Source organism: Argiope bruennichi, chromosome X1 (assembly GCF_947563725.1).
Source record: "Argiope bruennichi chromosome X1, qqArgBrue1.1, whole genome shotgun sequence".
Classification (NCBI taxonomy): Eukaryota; Metazoa; Arthropoda; class Arachnida; order Araneae; family Araneidae; genus Argiope; species Argiope bruennichi.
The window spans coordinates 81,115,009-81,136,356 of record NC_079162.1 but is presented as its reverse complement, the minus strand read 5'-3'; the positions used below and the strand labels follow the sequence as shown (position 1 = coordinate 81,136,356).

General features: G+C 30.1%; 1 protein-coding gene across 10 annotated transcripts in view; it reads right to left on the bottom strand.

Annotated features, from left to right (window-relative positions):
- The window catches only part of LOC129958567 (uncharacterized), a 309,649-nt gene that overhangs the window by 97,085 nt on the left and 191,216 nt on the right, over positions 1-21,348 (bottom strand). For all 10 annotated transcript variants that reach the window (XM_056071121.1, XM_056071123.1, XM_056071128.1 and 7 more), the window contains 10 exons: positions 19,956-20,069; positions 19,537-19,818; positions 13,657-13,755; positions 10,981-11,091; positions 9,707-9,814; positions 7,377-7,493; positions 6,112-6,219; positions 3,600-3,710; positions 2,465-2,572; positions 1,516-1,626 (listed from right to left, as the gene is read on the bottom strand). In XM_056071121.1, the coding sequence (XP_055927096.1) occupies positions 1,516-1,626; positions 2,465-2,572; positions 3,600-3,710; positions 6,112-6,219; positions 7,377-7,493; positions 9,707-9,814; positions 10,981-11,091; positions 13,657-13,755; positions 19,537-19,818; positions 19,956-20,069 (1,269 nt within the window). The remainder of the gene's footprint in view (positions 1-1,515; positions 1,627-2,464; positions 2,573-3,599; positions 3,711-6,111; positions 6,220-7,376; positions 7,494-9,706; positions 9,815-10,980; positions 11,092-13,656; positions 13,756-19,536; positions 19,819-19,955; positions 20,070-21,348) is intronic.

Below are 21,348 nucleotides of genomic sequence, written 5' to 3'. Positions count from 1 at the left end.
TTGGCAACACAGCATAAAATGGATCATTAATGTGATAAATTTCTTTCAGACATAAAGTAATAGAAAAGATGTTTAGAATCAACATAAAATTGTTTTAGTCCGTTTATTCTCTTCTATTTATAATTCAAAATTTTTGATCCTCTGATATACAGAGGCAATTAAGAGAGTTTTGAACAATCTTTTATAACATGATTTGACAGTCTGTACTCTACTTCATATTTTTGCTACACTTGTTGAGACAGTTTTCGTTTTTAAATCGAATGAATCACAGAAAAAAAAAATGTTTCTCATTGAATCAATATTTTTATGAAAAACTGCCTCAATTGTAGAAAAATTTTCATATATAATTCATCATAATTTTTATGCAAGATTCCATAGATTAAAAAACCTTCACAACGGTGCAATTTTTTTTCCAAGCTTTGCCAATCCAGTATTATTGGTGCACTGTTTTAATATTTTAGCATTGTATCTTAATATCAATTATTTCAGATTCAAGTTAGTTAGCTACAAAACCACAAATACGATACGATGCAATATTTGATTTCTGTAGCAGCTGCAATACATCTTGGCCGCTCGTAATTACATTTAAGAGAAGGAATATTTTTGTTGAGGGGATGGGGGTGAGGAATGTGAATGCAAGAAAAGTGTTTTAAGATTTCGACTTTATAAACTCAACAACAAAAAAATCGGCAAGTCATATAAGACTTTGTAGATGACGCATATCAATAAGATTCACTCAAAAGACTACATACATCAATTTCTCGATTTCATGGGGGGGGGGGGGTCCGAAAATTATATATATATAAAAAATTTCTGACCAAGTTCTATGCCAGCACTTCTCAACGAGTAGTCCCAAGGGTAGGCAAAGAGTCTCTGGAGGTATGGGTAAAAAAAGATGTAAGAGTAGGCATAGAAAGACAGAGTGATCAAAAGAGAAAAGATAAAAAGTAACTGCAGTAACAACTGTCATTTTATATCTGGAATCTAAATTAATGAATGCTGTCAAAGAGCACAGAGATTCCCATTTAATATGTTGAATAAATAAAATTTTATTAAATAATAATTTCGAATACATAACTACATTTATATAATTGGTAAAAATAAAAATGGTATTATAATATTATCAATGTACCTGTAAAAAGATGTTAATAATTACAGATAAAGATGTAAGATTTGGACTCACAGAATAGTTGCAAGTCAAAGGGTACACAACAAAACGAAACAACTTTGGAAAACGCTGTTTTATGCCACCATACATTGATATTCGATTCATTAGCTGCCTGTCAACTATATGCACAGCTGAGAAGATACTACTTCGCTAGTTTAACTCTGATGCAGAAAAATTACAATGCTTTTGAAATGAAAATGAGAAAAAAGAATAAGTTCGAAGTTTCTAAAAGGCGACACAAAGTCTTACATCAGAAATATTTATTTAAAAAACACAGCGTATTAAAAAAAGGTATTATGTTAAAAAAACAATATTATGAATCACTCGTTTCATTGCTTCGTACTCACATCTTTTGATTCTGGCTTCTTTAAAACATTCTTTTGATTTAAATTTTCCTTCGAAGAACCAGCTCCGGCTTCGATACATGATGGAGGGTTCGGCAGAAAGAGATCAGAACTCTGAAATTTTTTTTTATATAGTATCAATTTTATAATAAATCTCCAATGAACAAAATATCATCAGAAGAAATAAAACACAAAATAAAATATTAATATTATACTGAATAAAAAATTGTTCAGTGACATGAAATCACCTCTTTCAAGCTACTAATCTTGATAGAAAAGACCTGTCTAACGATTAAAAATGTGTTAAATGATTAATACTTTTATATTTTGAAAAATTTTTTTCATCCATTCACGAAATGACATAATAATCATCGATGCATTATCGATCTTTGTTATTATCCAAATGCAAATATTACACAAGAAATTCTTGTATTTTTCTTCGTCAGATAAAATGCTTCTTGGAATGAAAATTTATGCAGTACAGTGACGGTAGATTTTCACAAAAAAAAAAAAAAAGAGAGAGAGAGAGAGAGAGAATTTTTTCTGTTCTTTGCCAATATTTCTAAATGCCAAACACTTAGAGAAAGAAGAATTTTCTTGAATAATTTATCTTTGAAATAAAATTATTTTCTAATCTTGCCAATCCAGTATTATCAACATATTATTTCAGTATTATTCATTAACATTATTTGGAAGACTTCAAATTGCTTAACTTAAAATTATATCACTTTTTATATAAGTAAATTATTTATGTCTTTTTATGTATGAATGTACATAAAATCTGTCTAAATCTGTCTTTTTTGGGAAAAAAAAAGCTTTCAAAGCTTCTAGATGGCCACGCCCTTTTGGAAATTTTTTACCTCAAAATAACTTATTTAAAAAACACAGAACATTTAAGAACAAAAGAAATTTAATCCAAAATAAAATATGGAACACAAGTGTTATTACTCACATCATTTGATTCCTCATTTAAATCTTCACTAAGATCTAAAATTGCTCTGGAAGGACCAGCTCGCCCTTCAGCACATGTCAAAAGCCTTTGGGGAGCAATTACAGAAATCTGAAATTTTAATAATACATCGTTTTTATAAAAGGAAAATTTATATTCAACGAATTGAAATATAATCAGAAAAAGTAAAACATTTTTAAAGCAATATACCATATAGAAAGTGGCCTATTTCAAGCATGATGTGAAAGAAAAAACATTTCTAATATACTAAAAAGGAGTTAACAGTTCATTAACACTTGTCTAATTTGAATTTCTTCATCCATTCATGCAAAGATATAATTAAAACCCGTTTGTTTTACGATTTATGACATGATATAATATGATAATGTAACTTTCAAAATTTGCTACTCTTCAAGTGAAAAATATCACTTTTAATTTACAAATATAACATATTTTCTAAAGAAAATTTAGAATCTAAAATGATTAAAAATTTTCATAAAAAATGTATCCATAATGGTAATTTATCCTTTTCTAACTCTCTACTTTATTAATGCCGAACTTATATAAGAAGAGGAACTTTCTTAAATCATTTTTTTAGACACGACTGTTTTTCAATTTTCCCAATGCCGTATTACTGATCTATTATTTTAATACTATATGATATCAGCTATCAAGGAACAAGTTATAATTTTGCAACCTCATTAGCAGGATGACAAAAAAAATCGCATGAAGTCCTTGACTTTTAGCAGCAGGAAAACATCTCGACTAATGGCGATTTTGCTTAAGAGAAGATAACTATTTGGGGGGGGGCACGGACTAGGAGGGCATTAAAAATGTTGAAGACCTTTAATTTTGACAACTCACAGACAGACTGTATCAAAGCTGAGAAGACTTAAAGTAACCTGAAATAAGAATATAGCTAACCTGGATAGGGTAGAGGTGAGTGCAACAATCATTATTTTTCAAAAATTGAAGAAAAAAAAAAGTGTTGATGGTTTCGAGAACGCAGTACAAATATCGAAAAAATGTAAACCTCAGATTAATTTACTTAAAAAAAAAAATACACGGAACTTTAAAGCAACAAAAAAATTCAACAAAGAAATATACTGAAACACTAGTTTCCTTGCTTAATACTCACTTGGTTTGTTTCTTCCGGTTTTAAATGTTTGAGTTGATTTAACATTTCTTTCGTAGAATCAGGAAGCGTTTCAAATTTCATCAGAAGACTCAGAGGAAGAATTAATGAGTCCTGAAATTTTTATTAAGCGACATTTTTATAATAAATCTTCTATGAAATAATATATTATTAGAAAGAATAAAACACAAAAGAAAATATTAGTACTATATGGCATAGAAAATTGTTCAATGGTATGAAACCTGAAAAAATGGAAAAGACCTTACTTTTGAAACGTGAAGAAATGGAAAAGACCTTTTCTGATGAACTAAAAACATGCTAGCACGTTTAATTTTCTTTATTTTGAATGGCAAATTTTTATTGCATTCGCACATAGATGGAACAAAACAGTTTGTATTCATCATTTGTGACATGATATGATAATAAATGTAGAGGTTCTAATCACTGAAATTCTTCAAATTCTTTTTTGTACTCTCCGCACTTTACCGTTTTCAGTTAGAAAAACCTTGGACATAAAATTAGCGCTCTACGCTGAATAAACATTATCATAAAAAGCCATAACCTTAGTAAAATATCATTTTCAAGCTCTTCACTTTTTTTTAATGTGGAAATGACAAAAAAAGGCGGAAATTTTTTCTATCATTTTTTCTTTTAGAGATCAAACAGTTTTTGAAAACTTGGCCAAAACATTGTTATTGATATATTATTTTAATATTTTAACCTGGTATTTTATAGTTAACGTTTCAATTTCTGAAAAAAAATTGATAACAAATTAGGAAGTATTATAAAATTGCAAATAAGTATCGGATGCGATGCTAGTTTTCTGTGATAGATGAAAAACACTACAGCGGCTGCAATTTCATTCAAAAGAAGAGGGTTCTTTTTATTTCGAGGATATTTAAGAGCATGTTAAGTGCTCAAAGATTTTAATTTTCGTACTCGCCTGTGACAATAGTGATAAATCTTATTAAAAATTCATCTTTTGAATCTTTCTTTAAATCTTGATTTTGATCTGAAATATCCTTCGTAGATAAACCTCGGGCTTCGATACATGAAGAAAGGCTCGGCAGAAAGATATCAGAACTCTAGATTTTATATCTGATATCATTTTTATAACAACGCATCATGAAATAAAATATTACCGAAAAGAGTAAAACAGAAAATAAAATATTAACACTATGCTGAATAGAAAATGATTCAGTGACATGAAATTTTGCTTTTCAAGCGAAGCGTGATAGAAAAGACCTGTCTCAAAAAATAAAAATGTGTCAGATGGTTTTCAATGGCAAATTTTTTTATTTCTACCTGAATATGAAATGATAATCTTTGCTGCACTTTCAATCTTTGCTATTGTTCAAATAAAAATATTACTTCTGCAATTCAAGCACTTTTCTCTGGCAGAAGAAATGTATCTCTAAGCGAAAGTTTAATATGTATACTGATGAAAAATTTTCATGAAAATTGTAATCCAAAATGAGAATTTTTTTTTTCCATGTCGATGTTTTTAAATACCAAACTCATACATAAAGCGGAATTTTTTTCAATCATTTATGTTTGAAATAGAATTATTTTCCAATCTTACCAATCCAGTATTATCGACATATTATTTCATTATTATATATTTTTTTTCTGATTGTCCACGAATTAGTAGAGATGGCATTTGGCATTAGACACAGGCACAAAATCACAAATACACAACGTGTCACAATGCTTGATTTCTGCGTGATTTATAAAACACAAAGGAAGCTCGTGACTTGAATTTAAAAGGATATATTTTTTCGGGGATAATCGGAGTGCAAAGTCTGTAATTTTCTCTTCTCGTTTGCAAAGAAGTCGATAAATCTTAAGAGATTTTGATGACGACGAAGTTAAATAAAGCCTTCACTCTTACAATATATGGCCATTCCCAAATTTCATTGATGGTATGAAAAATACATAAAAGAATTGTGATCATGTTCTACGTCACAACGTTTCCCCACTCTGTTTATTAACTGCTTTCAACTATTCTACAAAATTTGGGAAAACTTCAAATTGCTTTACTTACAATTATATCACGTTTTACGTATGTAAATTATATATGTCTTTCTACGTATGAATGTAAATAACGTCTCTTTTTTAGTTTTATCATATAAATTTGATGAAAGAAATAACAGAATAAAAAATAAATAAATAAAAAAACGAATAGAAAAGAAAGTTTTCAAAATTTCTAGGAGTCCACGCACTTTTGGAAATTTTTTACCCTATATGTCTTTATATGTATGAATGTAAATAACGTCTGTTTTTTAATTTAAATTTAAATTAAAGAAAATTTAAATTTAATTAATTTAAATTAACTTTTAATTAAAGAAAAAAGAAAGAAAGAAAGGAAAAGAAAAGAAATCTTTCAAAGTTTCTAGGAGTCCACGCACTTTTGGAAATTTATTACCTCAAAATAACTTATTTAAAAAATTCAGAACATTTAAGAACACAAGAAATTTAATTAAAAATAATAGAAAACACAAGTTTTATTACTCACTTCATCTGATTCATCATTTAAATCTTCACTGGGGTCTAAAATTTCTCTGGAAGGGCCAGCTCGCCCTTCAGCACATGACAAATGTCTCTGGGGAACAATTACAGAAATCTGAAATATTAATAATGCATCATTTTTATAAAAGACCCTTCAACGAAATGAAATATAATCAGAAAAAGTAAAACATTTTTAAAGCAATATATCATATAGAAAGTGGCCTATTTCAAGCATGATGTGAAAGAAAAAACATTTGTAATAAACTAAAAATGAGTTAACAGTTAATCATGCAAAGATACAACTAAGAAACGTTTGATTTACGATTTATGACATAATATGATATGATAATGTAACTTCCAAAATTTGCTACTCTTCAAGTGAAAAATATCACTTTTAATTTACAAATATAACATATTTTCTAATGAAAATTTACGATCTAAAATGATTAAAAATTTTCATAAATAATGTATCCATAATTTAAATTTATCCTTTTCTAACTTTCTACTTTCTTAATGCCGAACTAATATAAAAAGAGGAACTTTCTTAAATCATTTTTTGAGACACGACTTTTTTCCCATTTTTCCAATCCCGTATTAATGATATATCATTTTAATACTATTATTTGATATCTGCTATGAAGGAACAGTTTCTAATTTTGCAAGCTAATTAGTAAGATACGCAAATCCCAAAAAGTATCGCATGAAGTGCTTTACTTTCAGTAGTAGGAAAACATCACGACTAATGACGATTTTGCTTATGAGAGGATAAGTATCTTTTTTTTTGGGGGGGGGGGGAACGAAACAGGAATGCATTAAAAATGTTGAAAACCTTTAATTTCGATAACTGACAGAAAGGCGGATAAACCCTTCGTCTTTGAATCTTTATTGAAGGCTGAGGTCAAAAGGTCTTTCTCACACTTAAAACAGACAAGATACATTAACTTCTGAATTTCATATCAAAACTTTCTAAGCATGTTCTATGTCACAACATTCTCCCTTAACTAATTTGTTAAGTATATGAAAGAGAGAAGATTTAAAGTCGCCTGAAATAAGAACAAAGCTAACCTCGATGGGGTGGGCGGAGTACAACAATTATTATTTTTCAAAAACGGAGAAAAAAAGTGTTGATAGTTTAGAGAACGCGGCACAAATATCGAAAAAATATAAACCTCAGATAAACTTATTTAAAAAAAATACACGGAACTTTAAAGCAACAAAAAAAATTCAACAAAGAAATATACTGAAACACCAGTTTCCTTGCTTAGTACTCACTTCGTTTGTTTCTTCCGGTTTTAAATCTTTGAGTGGTTTTAACATTTCTTTAGTAGAATCAGGAAGATTTTCAAATGTCATCAGAAGATTCAGAGGAAGAAGTAATGAGTTCTGAAACTTTTATAAAGCAATATTTTTATAATAAATCGTCTGTGAAATAAAACATTATTAGAAAAGAATAAAACATAAAAGAAAATAACAGCACTATATGTCATAGAAAATTATTCAGTGGTACGAAATACCGTCTTCGAAACGTGAGATAATGGAAAAGACAATTTCTGATCAACTAAAAACATGCTAGCACGTATAATTTTCTTTATTTTGAATGGCAAATTTTTATTGCATTCGAGCATAGATGCAACAAAACAGTTTGTATTCATTATTTGTGGCATGATATGATAATAAATGTAGCACTTCTAATCACTGAAAGTCTTCAAATTCTTTTTTGAACTATTCGCACTTCACCTTTTTCAGGTAGGAAAATCCTCGGCAGAAAATTAGAGCTCTACATTGAATAAACATTCTTTTAAAAAGACTTAACCTTATTAAAATATCATTTTCCTACTCTTTACTTATTTTTTTAATGTGGAAATGACACAAAAAGCTGAAATTTCTTCAATAATTTTTCTTTTTAGGGACAAAATAGTTTTTCAAAACTTGGCCAACACATTATTATTAACAAATTATTTTAATATTTTAACTTAGTTTTTAATAAATAACGCTTTTATTTCTGAAAACAATTTGCTAAATAATTAAGAAGTATAATAAATTGCAAACGAGTATCGGATGCAATGCTAGTTTTCTTTGGCAGATGAAAAATGATCGGATGAATGCTAGTTATAGCGGCTGCCAATTTCATTAAAAAGAAGAGAATTCTTTTTATTTCGAGGATATTTAAGAGCAAGTAAAGTGCTCAAAGATTTTCATTTTCTTACTCACTTGTGAAGATAGTGATAAATCATATTAGAAATTTATCTTTTGATTCTTCCTTTAAATCGCGATTTTTATCTAAAATTTCCTTCAAAGAACCAGTTCGGGAACACTCGGCGGAAAGATATCAGAATTCTAGAATTTTTATCTGGTATCATTTTTATAACAACGCATCATGAAATAAAATATTATCGAAAAGAGTAAATCACAAAATAAAATTTTAAAACTATACTAAAAAGAAGGAAGATCGCTTGGAGACAAGAAAGTTTGCCTTCCAAGTGATAGAAAAGACGTGTTTCAAGAACTAAAATGTATTTATTAGATGGTTTACACTTTTCAATTTCCAATGGCAAATTTTTTATCTATACATGATTATGAAATGATAATCTTTGTTGCGCTTTTAATCTTTCCTTTGCCTAAATGAAAATATTACTTACGCAATTCATGTACTTTTCTCGGTCGAAATAAATGTATCTCGAAATGAAAATTTAAGCTGAATACTGATGAAAAATTTTCATAAAAATTGTAATCAAAAATGAGAAATTTTTCTTTTCCATGTCGATGTTTTTAAATACCAAACTCATACAGAAAGTGGAATTTTCTTCAATCATTTATGTTTGAAATAGAATTATTTTCCAATCTTATCAATCCAGTATTATCTAAATATTATTTCATTATTATTAATTTTTTTCTGATTGTCCACGAATTAGTAGAGATGGTATTTGGCATTAGACACAGGCATAAAATCACAAATAAACAATGTGTCACAATGTTTGCTTTCTGCGTAATTTATAAAACACAAAAGAAGCTCGTGACTGCGTTTAAAAGGATATATATTTTTCTTTCGGTGATAATTTGAAGGCAAGAAAAATGCTCAAAGTCTGTAAATTTCTCCTCACGTTTGTAAAGAAGTCGATAAATCTTAAGAGATTTTCATGATGACAGAGTTAAATAAGACTCACTTTTACAATATATGGTCATTCTCAAATTTCATTGATGGTACGAAAAATATATAAAAGAATTGTGACCATGTTCTATGCCACAACGTTTCCCCACTCTGTTTATTAACTGCTTTCAACTAGTCTACATAAATTTGGAAAAACTTCAAATTGCTTAACTTACAATTATATCACGTTTTACGTATGTAAATTATATATGTCTTTATATGTATGAATGTAAATAACGTCTGTTTTTTAAATTTAATTAATTTAAATTAACTTTTAATTAAAGAAAAAAAGAAAGAAAGAAAGGAAAAGAAAAGAAATCTTTCAAAGTTTCTAGGAGTCCACGCACTTCTGGAAATTTTTTACCTCAAAATGACTTATTTAAAAAACTCAGAACATTTAAGAACACATAAATTTAATTAAAAAATAATAGGAAACACAAGTTTTATTACTCACATCATTTAATTCTTCATTTAAATCTTCACTGGGGTCTAAAATTTCTCTGGAAGGGCCAGGTCGCCCTTCAGCACATGTCAAAAGTCTCTGGGGAATAATTACAGAAATCTGAAATTTTAATAGTGCATCATATTAATAAAAAACCCTTTAACGAAATGAAATATAATCAGATAAAGTAAAACATTCTAAAACAATATACCATAGAGAAAGTGGCCTATTTCACGCATGATGTGATAGAAAAAACATTTGTAATATACTAAAAAGGAGTTAACAGTTCATTAATACTTGTCTAATTTGAATTTCTTTATCCATTCATGCAAAGATACAACTAAGACACGTTTGATTTACGATTTATGACATGATATGATATGATAATGTAACTTTCAAAATTTGCTGCTCTTCAAGTGAAAATTTCACTTTTAATTTACAGATATAACATATTTTCTAATGAAAATTTACGATCTACAATGATTAAAAGTTTTCATAAAAAATGTATCATAATGGAAATTTATTCTTTTCTAACTCTCTACTTTCTTCATGCCGAACTTATATAAGAAGAGGAACTTTCTTAAATCATTTTTTTTTAGACACGACTGTTTTTCAATTTTCCCAATGCCGTATTACTGATCTATAATTTTAATATTATTTGATATCTGCTATCAAGGAACAAGTTATAATTTTGCAACCTAATTAGCAAGATGACAAAAAGCATCGCATGAAGTGCTTGACTTTTAGCAGCAGGTTAACATCCCGACTAATGGCGATTTTCCTAAGAGAGGATAACTATTTTTTTTTTGGGGGGGGGCGGACTAGGAGAGCATTAAAAATGTTGAAGACCTATAATTTTGACAACTCACAGACAGGCCAGTAAATCAGGAGGGCATTAAAAACGTTGAAAACCTTCAATTTCAACAACTCACAGACAGGCCGGTAAATCATAAAAGTCTTTATTGATGGCAGAGATCAAACGATCTTTCTCTCACTTAAAACAGACAAGATACAGTAACTTCTGAATTTAATGGGAGGTCTGACTGATTATATTATATATATAAAATTCTAAGCATGTCCTATGTCTCAACATTTTCCCTTACCCCATCCATTAACTGTATCAAAGCTGAGTAAAATGTGACGAAAGTTTCCAGAACGCGACACAAATGTCGAAGAAATTAAACCTCAAATTAACTTATTTTTTTTAAAAATACACCGAATTTTAAAGCAACAAAAAATTTAACAAAAAATATACTGAAACACTGGTTTCCGTGCTTAATACTCACTTCATTTGTTCCTTCCGGTTTTAAATCTTTGATTAAATTTAACATTTCTTTCGTAGAATCAGGAAGCGCTTCAAATTCCATTAGAAGACTCAGAGGAAGAATTATTGAGTTCTGAAATTTTTATAAAGCAACATTTTTATAATAAATCTTGCGTGAAATAAAATATTATTAGAAAGAATAAAATGCATAAGAAAATATTAGCACTATATGGCACAGAAAATTGTTCAGTGTTACGAAATACCGTCTTCGAAACGTGAGGTAATGGAAAATACCATTTCTGATAAACTAAAAATATGTTAGCAAGCATATTTATATTTTCCTATTTTGAATGGCACATTTTTATTGCGTTCATGCATAGATGCAACAAAGCAATTTGTATTCATCGTTTGTGACATAACATGAGATATTATTTTAATATTTTAACTTGTTATTTTATAATTAACGCTTTATTTTCTGTTAACAATTTGCTAGCTAATTAAGTAGCATAAATTGCGTTTTCTGTGACAGATATAAAACATACAGCGGCTGCCAATTCCATTCAAAAGACGATAATTATTTTTATTTCGGGGATATTTGAGAACAAATAAATTGCTGAAATATTTTAATTTTCTTACTCGCCTGTGAAGAGATTAATAAATCTTGCAAAAATTACAGTTACAATAGTCAAGATACAGTAACTTCTCAATTTCAAATGTAGTTCGAAAAGTACAGGGTTAGAAAGAAATAAGTAACCCACTTCAGATTGCTCTAAAATGCGTTCTATTGATCCAAATGAGATAAAATTTGAAATTCTGATTATTGAGATGACGCGCTTTACATTTATTAAATAAAAAATTAGTACAAAAATTCACCATTAGGTGGCGCTATAATACACATAAAAACATTTAATATGATTTATAATTATTAAATAAAGTAAAATTAAAATGTCCTCCCTCATTTTCAACAATATGCTCTAATCGTAGGACCATATTTTCTATAGATGACCGGAGTGAGTCTGCCGGAATATTAAGAATATGGCGTCGAATGTTGTTCTTCAGATCTGGTAGAGATGATGGCCTTTGGCATTAGATATTGTCCTTCAAATAACGCCACAACAAAAAGTCGCAAGGGGTGCTGTCCGGCGAGCGGGGAGGCCATGCTATTGGGAATGACGGCTGATGACTGGTGCTTCTGTGAAATGCTGTATTAACAATCGCTTTACACGACGATCAATATGAGGTGGTGCACCATCCTGCATGAAAATGATATCTTGAAGACACCCACACTGTAGAAGAGTTATGATTAAAAAATCTCTCATCATGTCATGTGACGGAAAAGGTTTGGATTCCATTTGAAGTTATCTCTTCAAAGAAATACGTCCAATGATAAAGGAGGCTGTAAAACCACACTAACTGTCACTTTTTCAGGATACAAGGGTTGTTTCTGGAAAACGTGAGGGTTTTCCTCTGTCCAATTTCGACATTTGTGGGTGTTAACTTGCCCATTGAGGCAAAAGTGGGCCTCATCACTCCACATAATGTTCCATGGCCAAGTTGTGTAACCACCATTCGAGCAAGGAACTGAAGTGCAAAAGTTTTACGGACCTCTAAGTCCCCGTCCTGCAACAGGTGCACAGACTTGATTTTGTATGGATAAAAATGCAAAATCTGCCGTGCGATTTTTCATACAGTTGGATACGGCATATCCAGAATACGGGAAACAACTGGCAAACTCATACTATTATGCGGTGACTGACTGCTGGCTTCAACGAGAGCGGTCACAACATTTTCGACGCTGGAAGACGGGATTTTTTTTTTTTTTTTTCCCCTCGTCCTTTACCTGGAAGAATGCAACGTTGCCCAGTTTTTTTTCAAATTTCTGCTTCTTCTTGCGTAGGGCACCTGGAGACATTGGACCTCTTTGTATCTGCTTCATTCGACGAAATTCCTTTAGAGCTGCAACGAAGTTTTGTTGGTTCTGGTAGAACAATGTCACCAGTAGCGCTTTCTCTTGCAACGTAGTCATGACAAACAGAGAAGAAACTAATGTTCGTGCAGAATCCGCCTTCTTTTTATCCAAAGAAAAATGATAATAGACATGCGCTGTAACGCAAATTATGTTTTACATTTTCAATATATGCAAACAAATGTCATTTGTGTTACAGCCCTATCTATTGGTGAATTTTTGTACTAATTTTTTTTTAAATTGATAAATGTAAAGCGCATCATCTGAATAATCTGTAGCTCAATTTTTATCTTATTTGGTCCAATAGAACGCATTTTATAGCCCTTTGAAGTGGGTAACTTATTTCTTGCTAACCCTGTATATTAAAGAATTCTGACAATATTCTATGCTACAACATCCCATACACCATCCTTTAACTGATTGTTAACTACGCGATGCAAAGACGAAAATACCTCAAGCCACCTAATATAAGATTATTGTGTTCTAGCTCAACTCGGAGTCATTGTGCTATTTCTTTTAAAAGAAAGATCAAGTGGTTTTTATTTGAGTTCAAAAATGAGAAAAAATATTTTTGAAATTTAGAGACGTCACATTGTCCAAAACTTTCCAAATAAAAAAAAATTTAAAAAATTAAAAAAAAAACCTTATTTAAATGCACAACACATTTTAAAAAAGAACACAATTTTAATAAAAAAACATTTAGAATCACTACTTTCAATTTTCAATACTCACATCGTCACTTGATTCTTCCTTGTTTGGATCTAAAATCTCTATCGTACAGCTATTTGGCATACTGTACCATAGACTCGGGTGAGCAATTGTAAATGGATACTGAAATTTTAATAACATATTTTTTAATATAAACTTCATGAAAATAAATTATTATAATAAAGTGTAAACGACAAAAGAAAATATTAGCAATTCACTGCATAAAATGGCTCACTAATGTTACAACTCTCTTTCAAGTGCGAGGCATTAGAAAAAATATTTCTCATGAACTTCAAGACGGCTATTCCGTTTATACTTTACTATTTTGAATGGCAAAATCTTCATCCATTCCTGTATAGATGAAACAAAGACAGTTTCTACTCAACTGCTCTCGAAATAAAAATCTCAAACTTAGTAATTCACGAACCTTTCTTTTTCAGAGCGAATTCAGTTCCAACAAAAAATTAACGCTCTACCATAAAAACTTGTCTCAACCATGGGAAATTATTCCTTTGTACTTTTCTTTGCTTTTTGTGAAATCAAAAAGAGGTTGGTTGGTACTTCGTCGATCATTTTTCTTTCAGACAAAATTATTTTTCAACCATTTCCAAACCAGCATTACTGACATATTAATTATAACTTTTGAATAATTATAATCAACAAAATACGTTTGATGGTATTTTGCTATGTAATTAGATTAAAACACAAACTGCAAATAAGCACGGGATGCAATGATCCCGTCCTGTGGTAAATGAAAACCAGTGTAAGACTTTTGACGAATTTATTTAAAAGAAGGGAATTCTTTTATTTCAGAGAAATAAGGATGGGAAGATAAGTTATCAAAGTTTTTAGTTTTCATCGCCAGCTTTCATAGAGATCGATAAATCATAAAAAAAAAATTTGTCGAGGACAGAGAGCAATAGGACTTTCACTCTAACAATAAATGAGATACAGTAACTTCTCAGTTTCATGGGTGATTCGGAAAATACTCAAAGGAACCATGTTTTATGCCCCTATGTCCCCGTACTCTAACCTTTAAATGACAGTTAACTACTCAATATAATGATCAGAAGATCAAAAGCCGCCTAAACAATCAAATACAACGGCTTAGTTGAAGTAAAAAGGGGAAAAAAGACTGTTTTCCAAGTTTAAAGTAGGAAACGCACTGTAGGAAACTTTCTACCACAGAAAGACTTATTTTAAAAACTGAAATAACAGGAATAACTCCAAATGACAATGTGTACTCTACATCGATTATCCCAATATTTTATTTATATATATATATATATATATATATATATATATATATATATATATATATATATGCAAAAATTAAATTTCTAGGTACATATAGTGGCGGATTTTGATAATATGAGACAACAAGCAATAAATTATTTTGAGGCTCTTTCCTAGGTAAAATTCCTATTTCCTATTGATAACAAAATTTAATGTGAACTAAAATTATTTGCGCTTGTAACTTCATACTTATATTCTAATATTTGTTATTTACTTTGAAGGTAATTCCTGTACTCCTTTTTATTACATCTCTAAGGTTCATTTTTCAATTTGTAAAGAGAATTATTTGTTACTAATAAAGTGTAAATATATTATATATATATATATATATATATCATTTTTTAATGGCGCTATATCAGTGAACTTATTTTATATTTCATATATGTGTGCATTTTTCCCCCCTTAATTTGGGCTTTTTTTTTTTTTTTTTTTTTTTTGCTTTTTCACCTTAATGTGTGGTATATAGGATTATCAAAATATTCAGATTGCATTACTTTTTAAAAAATGACTCGTCAGAAAATGTATCAGTAGGTACCTTTTGCCTACCAGTGATTTTTTTAATCGAAAAAAAAATTATATACTAAAAATGTTCCACAATTTTAAATGATTATTGAAATATGTGAAATTTTGGGAAATAAAGTTACTTTTATGAAAGCTGTTTCTCGAAAAACATTAAACGGCTGTCTTCGCGAACGTAACTGTAAGAGGCTTGGGATATCGAAAAATGCGTTGTCAGGACTTTCTTCTGAATATAGAAATCATTTGAAATTGTAAAGCAATACTATTTGAATATATATAATTTCCCCAGACTGCCCGAATTTATAGCATTTTTCGAAAAACAATGTAGACAAATTTCAAACATTTATTAGCTCGAATTATTCCAGAGTTAAGAGCTCACATTCAGGTAAGTTGATATATTTTTCGTTCTTGGATTTTTTCCAAAATTTGGTAGAAATCTACAATTTTCATATAAAGATCACATGCCAAATTTCATACCTTATACCTCGCCGTATTCACAGATACGAGCTTTTATGGCCATGTGGTGGTCCAAAGCGTGGTGAAAATCTCGAGATAGAATTTTTTGGTAATTACAGAACTTTTCCTTTCGCATACGAGAAAGTGGAAATCCTAAATGCAAAGGTTCCAAGAAGTTTGAAATGGCCTGCTGACTCAATTCGATATACACAAAGACCCAGAATACTTTACGGCTAAACGCTTTTTGACTATTTTTTAAAGGACAATTCTCATGCATATGGAGCAGTTTTTTGTTTATATATATATATATATATATATATATATATATATATATATATATATATGTGTGTGTGTGTGTGTTGTGTGTGTAATGATATTTTAAATTCTTAATTTAAAACAAATTAATTTCCAAAGCTTTATCTTAATTTAGCCCAGAGTAATTTCATTCTCTTATTTCTTGATCCAATTCCACTTTCGGTTTAATTAATTCAACTGAAGCTGTGTAAAAAGTAATGCGCCATCAGTACTACGAATCAAATGAAAATGATACTTCCGTTGCCCTTCTCAAAGGTCAACACGTGTATTGAATTGGCGCGTGGCCGGAAATCCCATGTTATATAAAACTAGTGGTCATTTGTTTCATCCCTTCTTTTTTACTTCTGATTTTGTGTCGCACTGCGTCTTCTTGTAAATAAATCATGCCTGTTTGCAGAGAGAGAATAAAACGAAATTAAAAATACAACGTCTCGTTTGTCTTCGAACCTGCATTCTGCTTCAACAAAAATAAGGTTACATACTATTTAGTCGACAAGAATAGTTTCCTGTGAAAAAATGTTCAAATGAATTTAAAAAAATTAAATCACGCAATGAGAGGCAATTTGATGTTATGGTACGGCTCCTTGATTTACCGTTACTCTGAAGATGGTTCCGTGCGGGCTCGCCCGCTTGTTTGCCGACTCTCGCCGGGTTACCTCCCGTGGCATAGCGTCTTCAGATCCAATCATGTCACTGAAATTCTACGAATGACGACGCGTCCGTAACCTGTGAACTCATTCGACACTCCGGCTCAATACCCTGGTGTTTTTGTGCTCCTTCTCATCATAGAGAAGTTCAAGTTAATCAGTGCTCAAAATTTCCTCTTGTGTAATCTCCTTAATTTCAAGAAGTTCCAACTTGTGCTATGATTCATCAAAAAGTTATTAGTGTTAAAAAAAAAAAAGTCTCCCTCAACTGCCTCAACGGATGAAATTCAAGATTTAAACTCTTAATTTAAACCAAATTAATTTCCAGAGCTTTATCTTAATTTAGACCACAGTAATTTCATTCTCTTATTTCTTGATCCAATTCCACTTTCGGTTTAATTAATTCAACTGAAGCTGTGTAAAAAGTAATGCGCCATCAGTACTACGTATCAAATGAAAGTGATACTTCCGTTGCCCTTCTCAAAGGTCAACACGTATATTGAATTGGCACGTGGCCGGAAATCCCATGTTATATAAGACTAGTGATCATTTGTTTCGGCCCATTTTGCCTTCTTTCTTACTTCAGCTTTTGTGTCGCATTGTGGCGGACATGTCTTATCCACGTCTCTGCTTCTAAATAATTATGCTTTCACGAAATGGATATTACAATTAAATCAAAAAATCCAAAGCGTTTTCTTTGTCTTCAAACCTGCTTTCTACTTTTCCGAAATCACCTTACATATATCATCGCCATTACTTTAAAATCTTGCGGAATTATTCGCTTGGAGAGCACATTAAGCGGCTCCTCTTTTAATAAACTGGTTGATTTAATTAAATTAATGCCCTACAGTTCATAGAATTTGCATTACAACATATTTTTAACTTAATTAATAAGTTAAGATTCTTTCTAATTCTCTCCTTTAGTAACTTTCTGGAAATGCATACGCTTTTACTTATTGTTGTATTAGCATCCTAATTTGTACACAATTTTATTCAAGCAGATACTGGATGCTTTTTATGGTAATAAAGTAAAGTTAACGAAATAGGTAAGAGCCTATCACCGATTATACTATATTATAAGAGTTAATGCTTTGCAGTTCAAATGATTTGCATATTTTTTTATAAATCTATTTATTTAAGTATTAGGCTGTTTAACATTTTTTGATTAACCTCCCAGACCAACTATCTTAGATGATTATGCCTAATCAGAAGCCCGTCACAGTTTTGAATCAAAGTAGTTTTTTAAAAAAATTTTAAAACAAAAAATAGTTAGGACAATAATTTACGACTAATCGAAATCGCAAATATCCTTTTAAGAAGAGCATCTGGTACAAAAAACATGAAGGCTGGGGCATGTCCCTTCCTTTTAAAGCCATTAAAAGAACAAGTTTGTCATCACATTCAATTCGTACGAATACTTTTGCTTTTTTCTCTTATTAATAATGTAGTAAAATTAATTATATAATGTAATAAAAATTGCAATATAAAGTACATACAAGACATACCAGAAAATACACTAGTATCCTAAATGCAATCTATTAGCTCATTTTCTGATAAAGAAAAGAAAATGAAATAAATATTTTTGAAAGATAATGATTGAAATTTACAGGGGACACAAAAGTATATATTAAGTAGCATTAAAATGATACTTTTCAAATGATAATAAAAAGAAATGAAAAAAAAAAATAGGAGCAAAAATCTTACAAAGAAGCATATATTATATATATCACTTTCCTTGCTTTTAATTGCGAGAAATTATCTATAATTTTTTCACAGTCTAATATCTGCGCTATGTCATTTTTAATAGAGAAGAGCGATGGTTCATTTAAGCACAGTTTATTCATACTATTCAGCAAATAGTACTTAATGAATTTTAGAACACAAATTAATCTCTCTTTACTTGAATTGCTAATTAGCATTAGAAAAAGGAGTAATTAAAGAATTTTCAGTTCAATATTTCATTGCCTTTGCAACTTTCTGCATTTAAAAATTTTTACTGATTTAGAAAAATTTTGCGATTTTAATCTCACTAATTTAAGTTATCTTTCTTAAGCATGGAAATATTTCACTCGATTTATGATGATACCTTTGAAGAAAACCAAAAACCAGTTAGCACAGGCAACGAGATTCTACCGAAAAAGGAAAGTCACCCTACGAATACTGGAAATCAACGAATGATGTGAATGGTGTGACTAGTCAAAATTTATCCCTTTCGTTTGTTAAACAAGAGACTTATATCAATTCTGTTTATGCTTTCAATGTAAAAGATATTGTTGATTAAAAATAAGTTTTATTTATTTATTTTTACATTTTAATATCTTAGGAACTTCCTGAAAATCGTTGCTTTTGAAATTATTTATTAATCTGGTTTTTTTCTCCGTGCTTGCGTTGGTGCTTATTTCCCCTACGTTTTAGTAAGATCTTTTCATTTATTCCTTTTCTTCTAAAGAAAGAGAAAGGAAATTTTCTGTAAACAAGGTTGCAATGAAAAATACTTGCCGCTACGATATAAGTGAAATGTATTTTAAGGCATCTCAAAATTTCAAGGCATAAGGAGCGCCTGTGCGGAAAATCGACATTCGGTACATAAAATCTACTTAAAAATTTCTTTTGGAATTTAAAATTATAATGATTTAATGATATGACCAACAAACCAAGCAAAATATATAACCTTATCTGCTTCTTCCGATTCTTCATCCGAGCTAAAATCTGAATCTTCCATAGAGGTACTCGGCTCCTCCATAGAGGTACTCGGCTCCTCCATAGAGGTACTCGGCTCCTCCATAGAGGTACTTGGCTCCTCCATAGAGGTACTCGGCTTCTCCTTAGAGGCACGTAGCTTATCCATAGAGGCACGTATCCCCTCCATAGAGGCACTCGATTCCACCGTATAGATAGTCGTCTCTATTTTGACATTTGACTGGATATGTTTCAAAGTAATTTTGCTAGCAATCTGAAATTTCCAAAAGCAAATATAAGTTTTTAAAAAATGTTAAAAAATAAAATATAAAAAAGTATTGAAAATACAGAAAAACACAACAAATTCTACAAAAATATAAGAAATCAGTAGTTTCCTTGTTTAATACTTACCTCCTTTATTTCTTCATCACTTAAAATTTTGTTTGGATCTGTTAGTTCTTTTAAAGAATCGGATGGCACTTCAATACTTGACAGAAAACTTGGGGGGAAAATCGCAGCAGAAATCTGAAAATTTTGTAACGTATCATTTTTATAACAAATCCTTCAAAAAAATATTATCAGAAAGACTAAAACAAAAAAGAAAACATAAACACTATAATGCAAAGAAAATGGTTCAGTGATATGACATGGCCTTTCTTTGACGTGAGGAGACAAAAATAGTATGTTTCTGATCAACTTAATAGGAATTAGTCCGCTTATACTTTCTCTATTTTGAACGACAAATTCTTCATCATTCATGTGTAGATTCAACTAAGATAGTTTGGGTTCAATATTTATAACATAGCATGATAATCTGTAAGGCTCTTAATATTTGCTACTTTCTAAATGAAAATATCACTTTAATAATGCATGTACCTTTCTGCTTCAGATAGAATGAATTTCAGATCAAAATTAACGCTCTACATTGATTAAGAATTTTCATATTCAATTACCACATCCACGGAAAATTATACTTTTGTAACTAGCCTCTTTCATAAATGCAAAACTGGCACAAGAAGATGAATTCCCCCCCCCCGCATCATTTGTATCTGAGATAAATTTTTTTAACCTCGTCAATCCAGTAGTAACGACATTTTTCTAATATTTAAACTTAATACCTTAATATTAACGCTTTTAGTATTTAAAGCAATTTGCAACCGAGTTAAGGCACAAGCTCAAACCGCAAAGAAACATCGGATTTAATGTTTGCTTTCTGCGACAGTCGAAAAAAAAAAATAGTTGCCACCGCTTTTATTTAAAACATATCTTTAAAATATTTTTTCATGGTAATTCGGAGGTAAGAAAAGTTTTTTTTAAAAAACGTAATACTTTAACTACTCGCTATTAAAAAAATCAATAAATCATACATCTATATATATAAAAATGAATGTGTCTGTCTGTCTCTCTGTACTCGATAGATTCAAAAAGCATACATCCAATCGCCGTGAAAATTTGGGAAATTATTAGGTATATCTGTAGGAAGGTTTTTGAAATTTTTTTTTAAAAATCAGAGTTGGGGTTTCTTAATTATCAATTAAAAACTAACTTTCCCGCCAAAAAAAATCTTTTCATTTCCCCACCGCCATATGAGTAAGGCTTCAGTTTTTTTTTTTTTTCGTTTTTTTTTTTTCCCCGCTCTAAAGAGGATAGGTTTAAGAAATTTTCGGCAGATTATTTCAAAGGATTCTGTTTAGTTTCTTAAGGTTTGATGCATTTAAAGTTAAACAATGTTAATTAATCGATCTTTCAGATTCATTCTGAAGTACTTGTTGAATTAAAATAAAACAGAATAAAGGAAATTAAA